Raw genomic sequence first — 22,861 nt, forward strand, 5'->3', positions numbered from 1 at the left:
TTATGCAACAAATACCAACTGTGCACCCAGCAGCGTGCTAGGTTTGCAGGTTATAATGATGGACAGACAGAGGCGAACGCCAATAAAGGCACACAAGGTACAAGGAGAGGGTGACTGGCGGGGAAAGGCCAGATGCCTGAGTGGCTCTGTTAGGCCTCTGCCTTTTGCACAGGTCATAATCTTGGGGTCTTGGGATGGAGCCCAGCCTCAGGCCCCCTCCTAAGCTAGGACCCTGCTTCCCTCTCTCCCACTGCCCCTCCCCGGCACCCCTCCCTGCTCATGCTGTCTCTCACTAGCTCGATCTCTCTCAAATAAATAATTAAAATATTTGTTTTCGTAAAAAAGCCAAAAAATCTTTTTTCTTTTTCTTTTTTTTTTTTTTTTTTAAGATTTTACCCACGTATTTGTCAGAGAGAGAGAAGACAAACAGGGAGAGTGGCAGGCAGAGGGAGAGGTAGAAGCAGGCTCCCCGCTGAACAAGGAGCCCAATGCGGGACTCTATCCCGGGACCCCAGGATCACGACCCATGCCGAAGGCAGAGGCTCAACTGACTGAGCCACCCAGGTGTCCCATCAAATAAACAAACAAAATCTTAAGAAATGCTGGGGAAATGCTGAAGAGGTGGGATCAAGGAGGCTTCACGGAGAAGTGGTGACCTAGAGGAAGAGAGGCGCCCTCCTAGCCCGGAGGGGTGGACCGTGAGCCTTGGGGCAGGAGGCCCAGAGGGGGCAGAGTCAGTGAGGTCAGCAGAGGCCAGTTTTGAGGGAGTTCGTGTGCAGTTTTTGGATTTTGTTTTGCCAACCATGGGAAGCCCCTGAAGGGAACCTTGTCCCTCTGTTACTGTGTTGGTGTGTAGCACAGGGGACCAGAGCAGCAGTGGGAACCAGTGAGGACATGAGGGGACAGTGGCCAGAACCGGGGTGGAGGTGGTCAGACGGATTCAAGAGCTGTCTGTGAGCCTGATGGAGGTCAGAGTGGGGAGAAACAGAGACCGACATACCCAGAATGGTCTCCAACTTCTGGCTTAACAACCAGGGCTGGAGGGGCTGCGGACATTGGGGACACTGGGAAATGAGTTGCATGGCAGGGTGAGGGTGAGCTTGGATTTCAGGCTTGCTGTTGGGTTGAGTTGCTGGGAGGTGCCCACGGGGGCATGCCACATGCTGTGGGACATCAGGATCCGGGGTGTCAGGGTGATGTCTCAGCTAGAGACAGAAAGCTGGCATCTCTGGCATCTGGGGGCGGGTGTTTAAAGTCATGAGAAAGGATGGGGTCACTGGAGGAGGGAGAGGTGAGAGCAGCCATGCAGCTCCTACGCTGTTCTGGGCAGAGGCTTCCATCTCACCTCCTATCAGGTAGGGGTTTTCAATATAGCGCTGAGCCACGTAGTTCTCCACAGGGATCTCATCCTTTTGGTCGTCAGAACTTCTTGCATCCTAGTTGTGATAATAACTATTATTAACATTTATGGAACATTCCCTGTATAGGAGGCTTTCTGTTAAGTACTCTCCTTGGGGCCTATCAATCCCTATCAGAGAAGTACTCATGCTATCCCCGGTTTATAGATGAAAACCTGAAGAACAGAGAGGGGAGTGACTTGTTCAAGGTCACACAGCCATGCAGTGGTAGACCAGTAGCCTGGGCCCAGAGCCTTGGCATTTAACCTCCAGACCTGTGCCATCCATTTATATTTAAAAGATGAAAAGTAAGTGAAATTAAGTACTCCCACATGGATGAACCTTGAGGACATTATGTTAAGGGAAATAAGCCAGACACAAAGGACAAATGCTGTTTGAGTCCCCTTAGAGGAGGTCCCTAGAGTGGTCAGATCCACAGAGGAGGAAAGTAGAAGGGTGGCTGCCAGGGGCCAGGGTGGGGAGAAGAAATAGAGAGTTAGTGCTTCTTGAGGGCAGAGTTCTGAAAGTAGATGAAAGCGTTCTAGAGGTGAACGGTGGTGACAGTTGTGCAACAATGTTAATATAATTTATGCCACTAAATGTTACACTGAAAAGTAGTCCAAATGGTAAATTTTACGTATGTAAAAGAAAGAAAGGGAAAGAAGTTTAAAATCCAGCCCTCGGGCGCCTGGGTGGCTCAGTGGATTGGGCTGCTGCCTTCCGCTCAGGTCATGATCTCAGGGTCCTGGAATCAAGCCCCAAGTCAGGCTCTCTGCTTAGCGGGGAGCCTGCTTCCCACCCCCCTCTGCCTACTTGTGATCTGTCAAATAAATAAATAAAAACTTAAAAAAAAAAAATCCAGCCCTCAAGCAGCACCAGCTTTTCATGTGCTCAATGTCAGCACCATGGCTAGTGGTCTCCATGCTGGGGAAAGCACAGACACACCCCCTTCCCCCACTCTGTAGAAGGTTCCATGGGTCAGCGCTGCCTGTAGCACCACACAGATGCCCAAGGACATTCCTGTCCCTTCTCTCCCTACAAGTTCTCTCCCTGCCAGCCCAGCTCAGGAAGACAGAACGCCTTCTTTCCCTGCTGTGCAGCACCCTACAGTCTGCTAAGCCCTTTCTCACCCACTGCCCCTCTTCACAATAATCTTGTGAGGAAACTGAGGCCCCAAAGCAAGTGTCACACACTTGGTGAGGTCACACGACAGCCCATTGGCAGGGAGCCCCTGGAAGTCAGGGTTCCTGGTCCCCAGGGCAGAACTTCCTACACTTACTGTCACCCTCATCCCAAGGTAACCGGGCCTTCCCTTCCTGGGCGCGGGACCACCCCCTGCCTGTACTCACATGGCTTCCAGAAGGATTGACAGTGCTGCGGGCTGGCGGGGCTTCTAAGCTAGTGAGCTTCTTTCCTGCGGTACCCTGCCGGTTTCATGGGAGGAATCGGGAGATGCAGGGAAGGGCGAAATTCACTGAGTACCAGCTCATGCGGCAGGTGCTGGTTGTGTAGGGGGTCATCCTGCCCTTTTCACTCGCCCTGCACTATTAGCCTCTCCAAGGTTCAGAGGGGCTCAGCAATTTTCCCAAGACCACAGAGCTGCTGAGTGGCTGAGACAGCACTGGACCCAGGATTTCCGCTAACACCACATCTGGGGTAGGGATGGTGGGGTGGGGAGGGAGGGAGCTACCTCAGGCTCAGCCTAGGATCTGCAGGAAGCAGGAAGAGTTGGCCAAACTCTCCCCGGCCAGGAGAGCAGGAGGCCTGGGTACAGAGGCCATGTTCTCAGGTTTTAGTCATAATAACTCATTGCGTCCTCAGCAGGTCCTATTACTACTATCCCCTATTTCCCTGGGCACAGACAGGTGAAGTATCTTACCCAAGGTCACACAGCTATTAAGGGGAAAAATCAAGATTTAAACCCAGGCTATCTGGCTTTGGAGACCCCCTTCCCAGGGGTCTGCTCCAGAGCCTCCCTGCCAGCCCTCCAAGCTTTGAAGGAAGGAGTGGGGGCCCCTCATTGCAGCAAGGGCAGAGGGAGGTTTCGGGAGCAAGGGGGAGAGGTAAGCTCACCTTCCTCCAGTCCATGATGTCCTTCAGCCTCCGGAAGAGGAAGATGCCCTTCCCCTGAGAGCGCGCTACCTGGGGTGTTGAGGAGGACAGAGAGGGCGGCCCTTAGCTCCATGTGGCTCCTTGTCGGCCGGAGTGCCTGGGGCACCTCCCCACCATTTCTTCCTCTCTGCCTTTCCCATGGGCTTCCAGCTCTCCCCAGAGGAATGGCTCGGCCCAGCACCATGGGGCCTGGCCACAGAGAAGGCTCTAAGCCTGGCACGAGGGAGAGGAAGTGGGGAGGAAACAGAGGCCCACTTCGCTCACAAAGGCATACAGTGGCATGAATAATACAAAAGAGCAGACAATTAAAAAACCATTTCTAACAGTCTTGGGAACACATCATCCAATTCTTTTTTTGGAAATCAATTTGCCTTCCTAATTAGGTTTTGCTTCAACTAATACTGATCAGTCTGCCTTTACTGAATCCGGCATGGATAATTCATAAACTTCACAGAGTCTAGGGGCTGGAAACATCTTTCATATCATGCAGAGCAGTCAGCGCCAAAGGCATTACTCCCTCCGTGAAATCCCTCTGTGATGGTCACCTGCCTGGCCTTGCCTGACCACAGTGCAGGGGAGCTCACTACCCTCCCCCACCTCCTGCCACAGCCCATCTGTTGCAGGACAGCACTATACAGCAGTCATCCCAAAGGCATATACTAGGTGACTACTGTGTGCTGGGCATGATGCACTCACAGTGACCTAGACCTCACGGAGCTTTCATAGCCTAACCTCTGTTGAGCTCAGATTTGCCAGCCTGCCTCTGGCCTATAGGGCCTCCCAAAACAAATCTGATCCCTGGGCCCCAGAACAGCCCTTTGATCATTTGTAGCCACGAGCAGGTCCCCCCAAGTCTTTGCACCCAGAGAATGCAAACTCTCTTTTCCCTCTGCTCTCCTCTGAGCATGGCCCAGGTGGCCAGTGTGAGGTTCTCTGTACAATGTAGGGGCAGGTGGAGTGGTCAGGTACGGCTGTCCAGGTTGCCCACTGCATGAAGGGCTCCCAGTCCTGAGAGCAATAGGAGCCGAAACCCAGCCCTGCTATGCCGGCAGCGCTGCATGTCTGATTCCGGGTTGTGGACACCGAGAAGACAGGGTGCTGTCTTCTGGAGGCTATGGAGGACCGCTAGTGGCTCAGGGGACGCCTCCTGGGCACCGCTATTTTGGAAAGCCCCTTCTCAGTGCGCATAAGGGCTTCCAACGGCTCATGGCCCTGCGAAAAACTTAAATTCACTTCGCAGAAGCAGCTCACCCAGTGTAAACAAAGAAAAGTCACTCAACTTCATTAGTTTCATGGAAATGCACATGAAAATCCCAAGAAGATACCACTCCATGTTCCTTGAGTTAAACAGAGAAAGACAATTATTTGTGGAACATAAGGAATAGCACAAAGGACATTAGGAGAAGGAAGGGGGAAATGAAGCAGGGGAAATCAGAGGAGGAGACGAACTATGAGATACTGTGGACTCTAAGAAACAAACTGAGGGTTTTAGAGGGGAGGGAGGTGGGGAGCGGGAGAGCCTGGTGATGGGTATGGAGGAGGGCATGGATAGCACAGAGCACTGGGTGTTACACCCAACAATGAACCATAGAACGTGACGTCAAAAACTGATGATGTATCGTATGGTGACTAACATAATAAAAAATTATATTAAGGGCACCTGGGTGGCTCAGTGCGTTAAGCCTCTACCTTCAGCTCAGGTCATGATCTCAGGGTCCTGGGATCGAGCCCCCCACACCGGGCTCTCTGCTCAGCAGGAAACCTGCTTCCCCCTCTCTCTCTGCCTGCCTCTCTGCCTACTTGTGATCTCTCTGTCAAATAAATAAATAAAAATCTTTAAAAAAATTTTTTAAACCATAAGGAAACTCAAAAAAATAAAATTAAATTAAAAACAATCAGTGGGGTGCCTGGGTGGCTCAGTCGGGTGAGCAACTGACTCCTCGTTTCGGCTCAGGCCGCCATCTCGCGGTGGTGAGATTCAGCCTCATGCCGGGCTCTGTGCTCAGTGTGGAGTCTGCTTCAGATTCTTTCTCCCTCTCTCTGCCCCTCCCCGATCTCTCTCTCTCTAAAATGAATACATAAAATCTTTTTTTAAAAAAGATTAAAACAATGAAAAACAAACAATAGCCAGTGTCAGTGAGGCTGTGGGGAGACCGGACCTCACAGCTGCCGGTGGGAGAGTGCACATCATTGGAAACCAGACGGCATCCACGAAAGCTGAACCCAGGACCCCACTCCAGCCCAGAAGGTCCTCTCCTAGGCCCCTACATGGCAGGAATGCGTGCACCTGGGCACCCACGGGCACGCGCAGGAATGTCCACGGAAGCACAAGTGCCAGCAGCTCCAGTCTTGAAGCTCCCAGATGGGTCAAGAGTCACGCGGCGGAACAGGACACAGCAATGGTGACGAGCAGCTTGCAATCACCCACGTCAGTCGGGATGAATGGTGTGAACACAGCATTGATGGAGAGAGACCAGACCATACCTCATGCTTCCCAGGATATAAAGCACAAAGGCATCTATGCTGTTGGGGCCTGGAGGAGTAGCGAGGGAGAGAGGGTCTCGGGGGAGCTGCTGAGGGGCTGGCGGCTTTGCTCGGTCTATGGCCTCAGAGCTCGTGTGCGCAACTTGTGAAAATTTACCAAGCTGTGCCCCCATAACTCGCGCATATTTTTTGCTGAACTTCAGGGGAGACGTTTGATGAAGTCTCCTGCCTTTTGATCTAGGAGCCCCCCCCCCCACTCCGCAACCTTCATGGGCTGCCTTCTCTACAGTCATTCCCTCCCTTCTCGCTGGCCAGCAGAGCCCACCTCTCACACGGAGGCCGGAGAGACCACACACCTGTTCTCTCGGCCTCCCTTGCAGCTGTCGGGAACCCCATGACTGGTTCTGGCCAATGAGACCTACAGAGACATCCGCTTGGGGCTTTGGGGCTTCTAAGAATGACTTTCTTCCTTAAAGATATCCTTAAAAATATATAAAAAAAATATATAACCCTTCCTTAAAAAGATCAGCATCAAGGAGGAGGAGGAGGAGAGAGGGAGGGAGAGACAAAGGGATGCCTGGCTCTTTTCCTTCTTTCTTTGAATGCTGTAGTCTGAGGTGGTGAGGCTCACGGCTGTCACACGTGGTGTGACACGGTGACATGTCTGATGGCAGAAAGCCAATAGGCAGAGGCTACAGAGTGATCAGACAAGTAAAGATAAGGAGCCTGGGCTTTGAATGGCATCATTGAGCCCCTCGCTAAGCCTGGAACTTCCTATCTCTGGCTTTCTTATTAGATGAGGTAATAAAATGCCTTTATTGTTTAAAGCATTGTCAGTATGTTAGCAAACATGCCTGTTCCAAGAGCTGCCTTCCTGAGGGAACCATCCTCAACAGGGAAATAAACTTCCTGCTTGGTCATATATCAAGGTTGTTAAGACTGGAAATCACCTCCTATCTAGCTCCAGCAGATTGTAGTTTGCAAAAACAGTCCCAAAAATATTTCCAGTTCCGTATGTTTTTCCAGAACCTTACTACCCCCACCCTCTGACAAGAGGTGAAGTCGATGTGCCCTCCCCTTGAATCTGGGCGAGCATTTAGGACTGTCTCTACTGATCGCATATGGCAGGAGTGAGGTTGCGTGGATTCCAAGGCTGGGACATCAAGGCAATATAGCTTTCTCCTGGGGGATGGTTGCCCTTGGAAGCTAGCCACCACACTGGGAGGAAGCTCAGGTCATATGGAGAGGCCCACATGGAGGGCAACTGAGTCTTCCCGCCCTCCACCCTGGCTGAGCTCCCAGCCAGCAGCCCGCACCGACTTGCCAGCGAAGGGAGTGAGCCAGCTTGGAAGCGAATCCTTCAGCCCTCGCGGGAGCCATCCCAGCACATGTTGGAGCAGCCAGGAGCCTTCCCTGTCAAGTGCTCCCCAAAGCGGAGGCTCAGGAGCTAAATAAGACATGACTTTCATTTCGAGCCACTGAGTTCTGGGGTGCAGCCATCGAACCCAAGCACTAACGTTGGGGGAATGGTTTATAACAACTGTGGCTGTTTCCTACGCGCCCGGCACCAAGATTTCCGCACCTTAACCTCGTTAAAGCTTTTCCAAAAAATCCTGTAGGTAGGCATTAATACTGTCCCCATTCTGCAGCCAAGGAAACCAAGCAACAAGGCCAAGCACTCTGTTCAAGGTTACCCAACCAGTAGGTGACAAACTCAAGTAGTGAAATCTGCGTCACAAGCCCGAGGCTCACGCACCGCCTGCAAAGGGCCAGGGAGGACACAAAATCACACAACAGACATGGTCCTACTCCTGGGAGTAGCAACCTTACTTGATAATTTGGGAGTTAAAATATATTATTTTTCTAAAAGAGATAAATTAATTGGAAAATAATATGAACAGATTATCAGAATGACTCATACTTTGATTTTGCACCACCTGTGGTCACTCATGACCCTCAGCCCGCTGCCAGCTTCCTGCCCTGCCCCTGGGGGCCATTCATCACGTGGCATTCACTGGGGGTTATAGATGTGATTGGTGGTCTACTCAGCAACCCTGAGTAGGGAAAAATTCCCTTTTTTTCCTCTGCCAACGGAACCCCATTTGTTTTTTGGTTTGTTTAATGTAAGCGCTACCCCCAACGTGGGACTTGAACTCATGACCCTGAGATCAAGAATGACATGTTCCGCGCACTGAGCCAGCCAGGCTCCCCCAAGCAGAACCCTACCCGGATCAGCTCTTCCCAGTGGGCCTGCCGTCTGGGAGTCTGAGCCCTCCCGGTGGTCCCACGCCCCTGCCGCCGCTTGGATAATTCACGCATGGACCCACAGGTGCAGGGGAAGTCTGCTGCAGTGACCTTTGGGAAGTTCGTGTCTTCTTCAAAAGGGACACAAGACCAGGGTGTTCCTTTATTCCTGCGGCAGGTAGAGGGGTGAGGAGATAAAGCTAAAGGTGTGGCAGCCGCACTGAGACCGCCGAGGGGAGCAGCCAGCCCACTGGGGTGGGGACAGATGACACTGTTTGGCTGCCCACCAAGGCTGTTGAGTCATTCCTGGAATCGACCTCTCACCACTAAAGGAAATGTCCTGGCATCCATAAACTAGAATGAGAAGAACAGTTTTCATCCTAAGCAGATTTTCCCATGGCCTTCCATCATGAATGTGGACAACAGACTACAGTCGTATTGGCCACACCTGTGACTTCACTTTCAAAAGAAACCTCAGTTATTTTTTATACCACGTTACGGTTGTTGCCAATATCTCAAAACATCGTTTACGCTCATTATGACTTTGAAATTGGGCTAACTACGGACCAGCTGTTAGGCTCTCTTTAGCTGTTAATGAAACTTCTACGGCCTCAAGAACATTTCATAGTTGGCGTGGCCGTCCTGGTCCCTTACTAGGGGAGGGTCATGCTGACTGCTGGACCAATGGCCAGCAAGCATCCAGCCATGGGCACTGTGCCTGCCTGGTGCTGTGCCTCTCCTGCAGGGGCTGCTCCTCTCACCAACCGAGGACCATGGGGACAAGAAGACTGGCCCACTCTGGGGAGACAAGGACCTCCTCTGGCCAGAGGCCTTCCCGAGGCTTCTAGATGCTTGTCTTCCTTCCTCTCTCCCACACTAGGGCCTGACAACCGTTCCAGCTCCCCTATTCCCTCCCCCTACTCCTTACAGGCTAAACTCCTGGCATGTTCCATCTTGCCTTGGCATCTGTTTCTCAGGGGACCCACTCACTGTTTAACAACTGTTTTTCAATGTAGTTGCTTCCTTTTATAATCAAATTACTTTATCCTTTTAAAAACATTCTTCTGTGACAGTGTGAAACACAATTTTCATCAGATGCCAAAGAGACCCATAAGAGCCCCTGGCGTCTTGTTTGAGCTCCCGTTAGCTGGGGCTTTTGGTATGTGCTGCCCAAAGCACCCCCGAACTCTTAGAAGATTGCAATAAAAAGGTTTGAGAAGCTCTGATGGGGTAAACTTGAGAAACAGAAGGTTAAATCCTGCTCTTCCTGTCTGCAGTCTGGACAGAGGCCCCCAGAGCTGGGAGCATCTTAGTGGTTGCCCAGGACACTCACAGCCCTGAGTGAAATGTTCAACCAGATCTGCGGACATGGAGGGACTGATGGACAGGCCCTAGGACAGATGGACAGGCCTGGGCCCTGACAGCCAGCACCTGCCTCCTCCCGCTGCCCCAAGCCACGTGAGGGAGGCTAGATGGCAATTGTGGTCCCAGGTTCTGGGTCCTGTCTACCTCCTGCCAATCCAGAGGGCCTGAGGTACAGGGGAGAATGTTCAGATGGAAAGGAAGTTTGGATCGATGCCATTTTTACATCACCTGGCAAACCCAGGGGCTTGTTCTTACAATCTGAGAGCGATAGCAAAGCTCCAGGATGGGCTGGGGCTCAGGCTCTGTGGGAGGAGGGGTCCCTGAGGGTGACATGGAGGGGACAATGCTGCTTATTCCCTTCAGAGTCCAACTCGCCCCCTCATTGCCCCTGCTCTGCTGCTGCTAAAGAGGAAGAAGAAGACTCAGCAGGCCCTAGGGAACCGCGCAGAGGAGACGCCAGAGGGGAAGGAAGGCTCGTGGCTGCCCTCCCCAGCCCCGCCACGGCAACTATGTGAAAACTCTTATGTGTGGGTGTGCAAGGACAACACGGCTCACAAACACAGGCCTTGTGGAAAGAGTGGAGGGATTTGGTATTTTTTTCCCTCTGTTTTCTAAATTTGGAGTAATGTCCTATTTTTTTGTTTTGTTTTGTTTTTTTACATTTTCCTACCCCAAAGGAATCCACACAACAGGATCTGTTGATTGATTTTGCACCGCCTAATACCCTAGCCCAGTGGTTGTCAGCTCCATTGCTCTGGAGAACCCTGGCTACTGTATCTGGGACACCGTTAGAATTGCAAATTCTTAACTCCCCGCCCCCCAGCCCAGGCCTACTGAATCAGACACTAAGGGATGGAGGAAGGGCTTTAATAAGCTCTCCAGAAAATTCTGATGCGCTCTCAGGTTTGAGAATTACTTCTCTACAGTCTCGGTCCTCAAAGTGTGGTCCCAGGACCAGCTGCAGGGGCCTCACCTGGGAGCTGGTTAGAAACGCGGACTTTCAGGCCCCACCAGGTTCTGCCTTGAACCAGAGGCCCAATGATTGTGTGCGTGGTGGGTTTGGGAAGCACTGACCTCACGCTTTCCAGCGGCAGGGGGAGAGAGGATGTTGCCGGAAATCACAGTTAAAATGGTTTCATGCCTGGATACCTAAGGGCCAAGCCCTTTGTATCACGTGTATAACTCAGGTTTGTAATGTGTTATCCCTTCGTTGGATTCTCTCCCAACCCCGCCATGCAGGTACATTCGTCAATTGCGCTTAGCGCCGATGAGGATGCAGACCCAGAGGGGCTGAGGAACCCGCTCGGGGTCAGCTGGCTCACAAGCAGCAAGGACAGAGAGCCCAGAGCACCCACTCTCCGCACCCCACACCCCAGACACGGTGTCGCAGCTCTGCGGGGGCAAGAACGCTCGCCTGCCGCCAAGATGCCACCTCTTAATTACAGCCATCTTGCGTCTGCCTCTAACAAAAGCCGTGGGCTGGGAAAGGAATCAACTTAATATGCGACTGCTCGTCCCAATTAGCACAAACTACCATTTGTCTCTCGGAGGATAATGCTGGGAGCTGGAACCGCCCAGTGGGCTGCAGTTCTCATCTGCCTAACCCCTTCCACTCTGGCTGCAAAGAAGGGGATGCTAGGCTCTCCGCAGGAGAGGGACAGGAGCAGGAGGTCCCAGTAAATGGCTGCCTGGGACCTGGCTGGGAGCATCCTCAGATTTCGTCTGCCCTTCCAAGCACCTGCGCTGTCGACTGCACATCAGCCAACACTGGCCCTCATTCCCAGCTGCACCAGGAAGGGCTGCCCCCAACTCTGCTCTGCACAGCTCCCTTCCTGGAGTCTGTGCCCAACCCTGGGAAATAGTAGGGGGCTTTGCTTATGCCATTCAAGGCTCTGGTGGCTTTGTGGTGAGAAAGCAGCCCTGGCACAAGGAGGGACCGAGGGGCTGGTGGGTACTTGCTACCCGTGGCCTCCACTCAGTTTCTGGATCCCTCGAGAGCTACCTCTGGATGCAAAGCCTTCATCTCTCTTCCTATGTCTGCTCTTCTCCAGGCTGACCCTCTGCATCCTTCAGGCCACGGCCAATACTAATCCTTTCAGTAACAATAACCACAGCAGCGGCTGTGACTTATGGAGGGCTTCATGCACGCTCTGCCTGCGGTGATTCACTTAGTCACCCAACAGCATTATGTGCCAGGGACTGCAGCCTCACTTTGCAGATGGGGAAACTGCAGCACAGAGAAGTTAAGTGACCTGCCTGGGGTCACACAGCTAATAAGGGGTCCAGGCAGTATTTGAATCAAGGGGTTTGGCCTCAGAGTCCAGTCTCCCTTCAGAAAAGCCTGCCAGGCAGCGGGGAGCCTCCCACTGTTTCCTCTCTACTGACACTTAACACAGCACGAGACATGCAGGCGTCCTGTTTTGTCTGCCACCAAGGAAGGCAGAGACCCACTTCCAGCTTGCTGAGGGCTGCGTCCCCAGCGCCTAGTCTGGCATGTGGCAGGTGTTCCATGAGTATTTATGGAATGTCTGAATACACGGGTCTCATTCTCCTCCTCTTTGAAATGAGGTAATAGCTCCTCCCAAGGGCCATCCCGGGACCCGGGCAGCAGAGGGAAAGTGCTGGGCATGGCTTGACACCGGTTCCTCTCGGGGAACTGAGCTCCAGCAAGCCTCATGATTCCCTGCCCCAGTATCCTGAGGATCACTTGTTCATCTAGTAAACATGCATTGAGCACCTACTATGTGCTAGTTGTCATAGCTGCTGGGTCCACACATTGCAAAGAGGAGACGAAGTCAGCCCTCGGGGGGAGGCAGATGGTGCCTCCAAGGCTGATTTTGCCAGGCAGAGCTCTCTCCTGGGATGCCCCATGAGGGACCCCTGCTCTGTCTGGTGCCTGGGAAGCCCTCCCTCCCACCGCCCCCTCCCCCTGCTCCCGGCACTGCGCACGCACGGGCTTCATGATCCAGGTGATTCCCGGGTTTTTGCGGAACTCCTCCACAAACAGGTGGTACTCGCACGGCATTTCAAAGGTTTTGGGGAAGAAGTCGCACTTGGCTGCCTCCAGCTTTCCGGCCTCGCGCTCCAGTTGTTTCCGGAATCGCTTCAGGTTCTTGACCATGTAGTTCTTGCGGGTCAGCTGCGCAGCAGGGTGCGTGAGCAGGCCGTTAGTGCTTGTGCCCGCCGTCCTGCTCTGGCCCCCAGCCCCAACCATCCCAGCCAGTCCCCGCAACCTCTGGCCTGCCAAGTAACAGTCACAGGAAGAGTAATTGCAATTCTGTAGTGATCCCCATTTTATAGGCCAGAAAACCAAGGCTCAGAGGGTTAAGTCCGTTGCCCAGAGTCACACAGCTAATGGAGTCACAGCAAGGATTTGACCCAAGCCCATCTGACTCCCAAGTTCATGTTTCTAACCGCTAAGCTGCACTAACCTTTTCAAATCTCGGCTTCGTTTTCTCCTCCAGTCCCATCTTTGCCGTCTGGTCCCTCCCGGACCTTCCTCCCATCTCTGGACTCCTCGTTGCTCAACTTGTCTCTCCCCTGAAGTCATCATACGGCTCAAAAATCCTGCTGCTTCAGCCCCTGCCCCACCCATCTCCAGGGCTGAAATGCTAACCAGACTGCTGTGATGTCAGTCCCCATGCCAAGGCAGCCTGTCCTTCAGGTACCAGGTCCTCACTCTCTCACACGGTTTAGCTCCTCGTGTATCTGTGCACGAGCTCCCCACCCGGCACCTACCCCACATTCCCTTCTGCTTTTCCATTGCCGGTCCTTGCACCCCCACAGCTGCCCACTGCCACATCTACTGACATGAATTGCCCGCCCTGGTCTCCCGGCTGCCCCAGCTCAGTTCACCTCGTAGTGGTTTCGGAAGTGACTGATCCGCACGTGCTCGTCCATGTAGGTGTGGTCAAAGTTCTCCCGGAGCCAGCTGACGTCACACCAGTAGAAATCCCACTCCCCTTCACTGTGGGGTGGGGGGGAGACACACAGGATACAACAAAGGTCATGACCTGAAGACCTCAGCACTGCTGGGGGTCTGGGCGAGGGGCAAGTGGCAAGTGGCAGTGTGTCCCTGAGGAGTCCTCGGTGGGGGGCGGGGGGCAGGGCGGTGCTGCCTACACTGCGCTCTGTTAGGACAGAGTGAAAACTAGAGAAATGTTCATGCACAAATCTAGGCTGCTGTCTTCCTTTGACCAATCAGCAGAGCAGCTGCACAGTGCCCTGATGCCTCCTGGCACCTGTCAGCTAGAGGGAGGAGCCGCCGCCAACTTAGACAGGGCACGCCCCCTCCAGGTCACAGTCCCCACCACTCCCTATGGCCCACGACCACCAGCCAGCCTCACCTGGTCACATTCCTTGCCTGGGCCCAGGAAGCATCTCTGTGGCCCAGCCCACCATCCCCAGCCCACATGACCAAGCAGGGCAGTTAGGTAACATCTGCAAGGCCTTCCCAGTCCAAAAAGCCTCAGAGCAGCCTCAAAAGGTGACAGCAGATGAGGAGCCCTGGAGCCCTCAGACGAGGATGACCCTGCTCACCGAGGCCCTGGCAGCCCCAGGATTCCTACAGGTGCCTGCCTGACACCAAATTCCCACCTGCTTCTTCCCCCCACACTAGAGAGGGACAGGAAACCAGGCTAGTCTCCCCAGTCTGAAGCCACAGCTGTGGGGCCGAGAGGAAGCGCTTGAAAACTATGTGGGTGGGAAAACTATATGGGTGGGAAGCCGCCATGACGGCTTCCAACTTCTTCTTTTTTTTTTTTTTTTAAGATTTTATTTATTTGACAGAGATCGCAAGTAGGCAGAGAGGCAGGCAGAGAGGAGAGGGGGAAGCAGGCTCCCTGCCGAGCAGAGAGCCAGACGTAGGACTCGATCCCAGAACCCTGGGATCATGACCCGAGCTAAAGGCAGAGGCTTTAACCCATTGAGACACCCTGGTGCCCCCAACTTCTTCTTAAGTAAAAAATTACAGCCCCATGTGGAAGAGACTAGACTCCAGTACCAGGCAGTGGGAATCCTGAAATCCCCCTGAATTCACTCACTTGTTTCCTCATTCACGGAGAAGCTGTGAGAACAGGATAGAGATGAGCCTTGGACTCGGCACGCAGGCTGACCAGGTGCCATCCTAGCCCTCACAAGCCCAGTGACCTCAAACATGGCAGTTTTTACTCCTCTATGTCCAGCTTTCCCACTCTCAGTAAATGGATACGATAAAAGCAGCTCCCAGAAGGTCAGAGGTCATGCATGGAACGCACGCAAGATCATCCAATAGGCTTAGCTGCTTTTAGACAACAATAGTCACTGCGCACTACATCAGGGCAGCTGGTTGTCCTGACCCCTCAAATCTATTCTCTACAGTAACAGAATTCCCGACATTTACCTGGGAAAATGTCATCTACATTCTCCGAAATAAAAACTGCATTTTCCAAAATCTCTTGCTGCTAAGCTAAGTTCTGGCCAGTGTGAGAGACTTCTAGGCTGAGTCCTTCAAGGGCACAGTGTGCATTTTCTTACCTCCTTCCTACAGATGGACTGTGGCTTGGACTCTGGACTCTGGATGTAAGGCTAGGTCTCATCTTAGACCTTGAGGACAAGGACCTCATCCAAGGGATAGCAGAATGGAAAGATGGAAATGGATGGATCCAAATTTATTTATTATTATTTTTTTAAAGATTTTATTTATTTATCTGACAGAGAGAGACACAGTGAGAGAGGGAACACAAGCAGGGGAGCAGCAGAGGGAGAACGAGAAGCAGGCATCCTGCTGAGCAGGGCGCCCGATGCGGGGCTCGATCCCAGGACCCTGGGATCATGACCAGAGTTGAAGGCAGACAGTTAATGACCAAGCCACCCAGACACCCCAGATCCAAATTTTTATACCATCTCTGAACTCCCTACATCTGGACTTCAGTGGGAGAGATAAATAAACTTCTAGTCTGTCAAAGCCTCTTTTCCTTTGGGTCTCTGTTACATGCATCCAAACCTTAACCTAAGTTAGATTAGCATCTACTATGTGCCAGACATGGATGTTCGTTCATTTCGGTATCCCAGAGCTCAGCATAGAAGAAGAAATGTAGGCTTGAGGTCAAGTAACTTGTTCAAGGTCACAGAACCAGCAAGTGGTCAAGAAAGAGAAGCCTTTGACCTGGACCTGCCATCATTGGCAGATTTAAGCCAGCTAGTTGGTCATAACTGCATTCCTTGATTCTCTGGAGAACTCCAGGACACTGGCTTTGGACAGTCTAGCTGTTCATACCTGGGTGTGAACCTCACTTTGACACTTCTGTGACCTTCAATGATTGGCTTAATACCTCTGACCGTAATCATATCTTGCTGGATGGTTGTAGGGCTTAAATAAGACAGAGGGTATGTGTAAGGCGTCCGACACATTTTGAGTGCTAAATATACAAAGATCCCTATCACAACCAAATTAGGACAAATCCCAGCAGCCCCCCCAGGGGAAGTGGGAGAAAACAGAGGGAGACAAGGACCTTGAGGCAAAGGGAAGAAGGGACAAGGTTGGCAGGGGGCGGGGGGTGTCTTACTCCTTTACTTCCACCCAGCCTGGCCTGTGGCGAAGGACGTCCATGAGCGTATTCATGAGAGTGGTCTTGAATCGGATGGACGCTCTCTGCTCTCTGCAAGACAAGGCAACGGAATGCTCAGGATCACACAGAAACCCGCAAAGGGATGTTCACAGCAGCTTCATTAGTAATATCCCTAAACTGGGGGACGCCTGGGTGGCTCAGTCGGTTAAGCATCGACCTTTGGCTCAGATCAGGATCTCGGGACCTGGGATTGAGTCCCACATCACGCTCCTTGCTCAGTGAGGATCCCACTTCTCCCTCTGCCTGCCTCTCTCCCTGCTTGTGCTTGAGCTCTTGCTCTCTCTCTCTCTCTCTCTCTCTCTCTCTGGACAAATAAATAAATAAATAAATAACCCTAAAAAAAATAGTCCCAAACTGATAACCACACCAGATGTCCTTTAACCTTTGATGGTTAAACAAATAGTGGTCCCTCCATGCAGTGGAATACGAGTCAGCAATAAAAAGGAGTGAAATGTTTATATATTCAGCTTGGATGCATCTTTAGGGAATTATGCCGAGTGAAAAAGGCCAATCCCGAATGTTATTATAGACTGTACAATTTCATTTATATAACTTTTTGAAATGACAAAATTACTGAAATAGAGAACAGGGACGCCTGGGTGGTTCAGTTGGTTAAGCGGCTGCCTTTGGCTCAGTGGAGATCCTGCTCCTCCTTCTCTGCTTGTTACTCCCCCTGCTTGTGTTCGCTCTCCCTCTGAAAAATGAATAACTAAAATCTAGAAAGAGAGAAAGAGAGGGAGGGAGGGAGGGACGGAAGGAGGGAGAAAGAAAGGAAGGAAGAAAAAGGAAGGGAGAGAGAGAGAAAGAAAGAAGGAAAGAAAGAAAGGGAGAAGACATTAGCAGTTGCTGAGCATTAAGGACATTGTGGGGGAAGCGGGGGACTGCAGTAGCAGGCAGGGGGAGAAGGAGGGAGTGGGTGTGACTATAAAAGGGTCATGTGAGAGAAGCACCTGGGTGGCTCAGTGGTTTAAGCCTCTGCCTTTGACTCAGGTCATGATCTCAGGGTCCTGGGATGGAGCCCCACCTTGGGCTCTCTGCTCAGCAGGGAGTCTGCTTCCCCCTCTCTCTTAAGCATCTGCCTGCCTCTCTGCCTGCTTGTGATCTCTGTCTGTCAAATAAATAAATAAATAATTTAAAAAAAAAAAGGGGGTCATATGAGAGATCCTTGTAGTGGTGGGAATTTTCCTTACGGATGTCAGTATCCTGGTTGTGATACTGTACTATATCGTTTCACTCTCTATTACCATTGGGGGAACCAAGTACAGGGCACTTGGGATCTCACTGTGCTATTTTTTTACAACTGCATACAAATCCACAATTATCTCAAAGTCAATATTTAATTTTTTAAAAATGTAACACATCTTTAGAAGTCCGGATAATGGCTATTTCTGGGGGGGAATGATTGGAAGAGAGCATGAACGGCATTCCGGGGTGTTGGTGATGTTGTTTCCTGCATATTAAGTTGATGAAAATTCATTGAGCTGTAAACTTATGACGTATATACCTTTCTGTACTTACAACAGAACTCCATAACAAAATATACCATAAATAAAGTTAAAGGACTGGCTATAGATTAAGACAAAATATTTGCAATGCTTACAATCCTTAAAACATTAGGACCAAGTACAAAAAGGGTTCCTACAGGTCATTAAGGAAAAGACAAAGAACTCTGGGCGCCTGGGTGGCTCAGTCGTTAAGCATCTGCCTTTGGCTCAGGTCATGATCCCAGGGTCCTCAGATCGAGTCCTGCATAGGCCTTCCCGCTCAGCAGGGAGGCGTGCTTCTCCCTCTCCCTCTCTCCCTGCTTGTGTACCCTCTCTCTCCCTGTGTCTCTGTCAAATAAATAAATAAAATCTTAAAAAAAAAAAAAAAAAGACAAAGAACTCAATAGAAATGTGCCTAAGGGATATGAACAGGCAAATCCCAGGAAAGGAAACTTAGCAGTACGAATGTGTAAAGATACTCAACCTTCCCAACAACCAAGTAAATTAAAATACCAAAGAGAGGATTTCTGCTACAGGTTACAACATAAAAGGATATGAAAGACGTCTAATCCTATAGTAACAACAAGGGGAAAAAAGTGTACAAAATAAATATCACACTTGACTATGGGGCTAGTGGAGAGCCATGGACAAAAGGAAACATGACCAACTGATTCCAGATAGAAACCCCTTGTGGGGGTGCAGAGAGGTGCTGAAGTTTCTAGGTCTAGGGGTGTCTGAGTGCAGGCCAGTGGAGGTATGAGCCAGCCGTGGAGGTGAGACCTTGCAGGCACCAGCGGAAAGCAGCTGAGCTTAGACAGTTAAGTAGAGTGGCCAACCAAATCAAAATCTGGAAGAGGCCCCTTCCAAAACCAAACCAAACCAGATCAACACAGCGGCAAAAAGAAGCAGTAATTGGGATGCCTGCGTGGCTGAGTTGGTTAAGCGTCTGCCTTCAGCTCAGGTCATGATCCCAGGGTCTTGGAATTGAGTCCCACATAGGGCTCTCTGCTTGGTGGTGGGAGCCTACTTCTCCCTCTCCCTCTGCCTGCTGCTCCCCCTGCTTGTACTCTTTCTGTGTGTCAAATAAATAAATAAAGTCTTTAAAAAGAAAGACAGGGGTGCCTGGGTGGCTCAGTGGGTGAAAGCCTCTGCCTTCGACTCAGGTCATGATCTCCCAGGGTCCTGGGATGAAGCCCCGCATCGGGCTCTCTGCTCAGTGAGGAGCCTGCTTCCTTTCCTCTCCCTCTGCCTGCCTTTCTGCCTACTTGTGATCTCTGTCTTTCAAATAAATAAATAAAATCTTTTTAAAATAAATAAATAAATAAATAAATAAATAAATAAAACGAAAGAAAGAAAGAGTAGAGAACACAGTAAAGCAGAGAGAAAACCCATACTCCCGCACATTGATGTGGTGTGTGCATTCAGGCAGCCTTGCCAGAGTTGAATCTATAAGTGAACCAAAAAACCGTAATAAACAAACAAAAATGGAAATTCTGTCCACCCCCTCCCAGGGCAGAAGCTCAAAACAGCAGTACAGGAGGGCTTGGAGTGAATTCAGTGTAATTGAGGTTTCAGTCCAGGGACACCTGGGTGGCTCAGTGGGTTAAGCCTCTGGCTTCAGCTCAGGTCATAATCTCTGGGTCCTGGGATCGAGTCCCACATCAGGCTCTCTGCTAAGCAGGGAGCCTGCTTCCCCTCTCTCTCTGCCTGCCACTCTGCCTACCTGTGATCTCTCTCTCTCTCTGTCAAATAAATAAATAAAATCTTTTTAAAAAATAAATAAATAAAATAAAGTTTCAGCCCAGCCCATGTTCCCCTCAGCTTTAGGAGAACTCTAACGATCAGCCCCAACCTAACTACTAGTCAGAGCAAAGGGCTTACAGTCTCTGGAAAATCAGTCTCTCTCTCTCGCTTTGTCTTCACACACTATTCTTCTTGTTGATCTGAATCTCCATCTGGTATACTTTTCCTTCAGCCTGGAGAACTTTCTTTAGTGTTTAAATACATGACAACAATAACAGCACCAAGGACCAGAGGGAAGTGAACAGAGCACGCAGTTCTAGGGCTCTTAGGTTGTGCCAAAAGTGCTGTAATACCGATTCAGGGTAGACAGTGATGAGTTAAGGATGCTGATGAGTTTAGGATGCAGATTGTAATTCCCTAGAACAGCAGTTCTTGGTGGGTGGTCCCAGTATTCCCCAGGGTCTCCAACCCTCTTTCAGAGGTTTATAAAGGCGGCCCTTTTCCAACTACATATCTTTGTGCGGCTGGATTTTCTTCCTGTTCAACCAAAACAATGTATCACAACAGATTGAATCCAGAAGCTTTGGGAAGCCAAATGTTTTCTATTGTGCCAGACATTAAAGAAATTCACAAAAATGTAAAAACAATGACTACTCATCTTAGTAAACTTGGGGGAGGGGGAACGCAGTTATAGTTCATAAAAAATACATTATTTATGCTACCAGGTGGAATATATGGTTACTTTTTAAATGACTGAATAAATATATTTCAATTAATGATTTTAAATTGCTAATATGATATTGATAAATATAAACCACACAAAAATTAATAGGAGTCCACAATAATTTTTTAGTAGCAGAGAGATCCTGAGCTTAATTTCTTCTATGATGTTCTGTCTGCCACTGTATAGTACATCATAAGTTTTTGATATAGTGTTCAATGATTCATTATTTGCATGTAGCACCCAGTACTCCTCACAACACGTGCCCTCCTTAATGCCCAACCCCCTGTCACCCCATCCCCCACCCACCTCCCCTCTGAAACCTACAGTTTGTTTCCCCAGGGTCCATAGTCTTTCTGGGTTTGTCTCCCTCTCTGACTCCTCCCCCTTCAGATTTCCTTCTCTTCCCCTACTGAGCTCAAATTTTAAGAACCACTGCTTTAAAGTAGTTACGTAGGGAGTATTTAAAATCTAATCCTGGGGTGCCTGGGTGGCTCAGATGGTTAAGCCTCTGCCTTTGCTCGGTTCATGATCACAGGGTCCTGGGATCGAGCCCCGCATCAGGCTCTCTGCTCAGCAAGAAGCCTGCTTCCCACCCTCCTCTCTGCCTGCCTCTCTGCCTACTTGTGATCTCTCTCTGTCAAATAAATTAATAAAATCTTTTAAAAAAAATTTAATCCCAGACAACGAAGAGGTACAATTTCAAAATCCATCAGACTGGGGGACATGTTTAAAATCAGACAAATACCAAGTGTTCGCAAGCATGTGGAAATGATAATTACCCTCTAAAGCTGATGGAACTGGAAATTGGATGAATCTTTAGAGAGCAATTTGGCATATTAAAACTGTCAGGTACTATTCGTACACGTTAGACTGGCAAAAACTCGAAAAGTCCAAGTTTGGCAACAATGGGCTAAAATTGGAAACTCTTGCTGTGCTGGTAGAAGGCACTCTGGAGAACACATGGCAGTGTTTAGTAAAACTGAATTTGCACATAAACTGAATTTGCACATACTCTAGATGCAGCAGACCCCTCCTAGGTCTAGACACTAGATAGCTACCTTACATATGCAACTGGGCATGACAGATATGGGGATGCTCATTTGTAACTGCTCATATTTTTTTTATAGAGATAACCTGCAGCACACAGTTGGTGGTCCACCCTGGTTCCCTGGGCATTCTCCATTCCTGTGCAAGTCAGTCAGAGGGCTTTCCACTGCCAGCACACAGTAGGGGTGGGGGGATGAGGGCAGGGGAGGCTTAAAGCAAATCCAAAGTGCCCCTCCCCCAACAGCACACAACCAATGACAACCAGACTTGATGGATAAATCCTCCAGCCCCTCTTGGCTCTGTTGGGATGAGCCTGCAGTGCGTTTTGCACTATCTCCTAGGAAGCCCCTGTGGGACTGAGCCTCACGTGCCCACTGCAATAACCTGTCGGTAATGGACCTTTTATTGGTTTCTTTCCCTTGGCTGTCTCACATCCCCACTTCCCTGCCAGTGCTTACTGGAATCACCTTTCAACCTTCCAAATAAACTGCTCTCACATCCTTGTCTCGGGGTCTGCTTCTGGAGGAAATCAATATTAAGGCACAACCTAAAGGCCTTTCAACAGGAAGTAGGTAAATAACCAGCAGTATCCAATGGAACACACAGAGTAGTTCAAATGTATCAAGACCTAGGGGCACCAACTCGGATAAATACTGAAAATACAGTTTTGTGTGACAAAAGCAGCCCACAGAATGAGAGTATCACATCACATATGGAACATTTTCCTAACCTCATGCTGCCAGAGGCTGTCCACATCACACAATTCTGGTCAGTAAGATAAAAACTTACAAGATTGCTAAAGAGGATGCATTCCCGGAAAGCAAGGATTCTTTCAGTTAAAATAAAGAATGAAAGAGATGTGGCTTGAGACTTCCTTTCCCCACTTCTGCCCATCTTGATCTCGACAGGAAGGCTGGCGCTGTAGCAGCCACTTAGTGTCCATAGGGTGAAGGTCAAGACCATCACAGAGACACCAGCTCTGACAGTGTTGAACCACCTCACCGGCCTTCCAGGCTCTTTGTTACTTGAGGAAAGTTAATACAATTTTTTTAAAAACTACTGTGGTGATTCACAGACCTGGGGATAAAAATATATGTATATAAAAAATATATGTTTATAAAAAATAAAAAATTTAAAAAAAAAAAAAAAACTACTGTGGGTGGGGTTTCCTATTGTGTCCACCCTAAAACAGATCCCATTAACTGAAGTGCCCTTTTTTGGGGTTGGAGCGGGACTGAGTGTGTAAGTTCAGGGTTAGCACCTGGAATAGTGCTGAATTGCTCTGATGGGTGCTGCGGGATAGAAGGGTCAGGGACCACACATGCCCTCCTCGGTGGCAGTGCCGCCAGAAGTGACTTTAGAAAAAAGAGAAATAGCTAATGAAATAAGAATGAGAAATAGCTAATGAAATAAGAATAGAAATATCCAGAATATGTGTCAGTGTGTGCAATGTAACCTCCTCTGATTCCCCACAAAAAAACTTCAGTCAAGTCTACAGTGCTCCCTCCTGCTCTGTGCTAGTGGATTCCATTTGGGGGACCCAAGGAGGGGCTGAGTTCTGCACCCAGGTTACTGCTGCAGAGGGAAGCAGAAGAATAGAGTAGAGTAGACATTGGACTTATCAAGCCAGCACATGGTCGCTGAAGGAGGCAG

At 50.1% G+C, this 22,861-nt stretch overlaps 1 protein-coding gene across 4 annotated transcripts in view; it reads right to left on the reverse strand.

Moving 5' to 3' along the window:
* The window catches only part of TTLL9 (tubulin tyrosine ligase like 9), a 42,909-nt gene that overhangs the window by 16,459 nt on the left and 3,589 nt on the right, over positions 1-22,861 (reverse strand). For 3 of the 4 annotated variants that reach the window (XR_009344610.1, XM_059133605.1, XM_059133603.1), the window contains exons 3-8: positions 16,148-16,240; positions 13,458-13,569; positions 12,556-12,741; positions 3,471-3,539; positions 2,747-2,821; positions 1,346-1,436 (exon numbers count right to left, since the gene is read on the reverse strand). Coding sequence is in view for 3 of the 4 variants with exons in the window: in XM_059133605.1 (XP_058989588.1) it covers positions 1,346-1,436; positions 2,747-2,821; positions 3,471-3,539; positions 12,556-12,741; positions 13,458-13,569; positions 16,148-16,240 (626 nt within the window). In the remaining variant the exon portion in view is untranslated. The remainder of the gene's footprint in view (positions 1-1,345; positions 1,437-2,746; positions 2,822-3,470; positions 3,540-12,555; positions 12,742-13,457; positions 13,570-16,147; positions 16,241-22,861) is intronic. The other variant, XM_059133604.1, reaches the window with a different exon arrangement.

This window comes from Mustela lutreola, chromosome 9, assembly GCF_030435805.1.
Source record: "Mustela lutreola isolate mMusLut2 chromosome 9, mMusLut2.pri, whole genome shotgun sequence".
Classification (NCBI taxonomy): Eukaryota; Metazoa; Chordata; class Mammalia; order Carnivora; family Mustelidae; genus Mustela; species Mustela lutreola.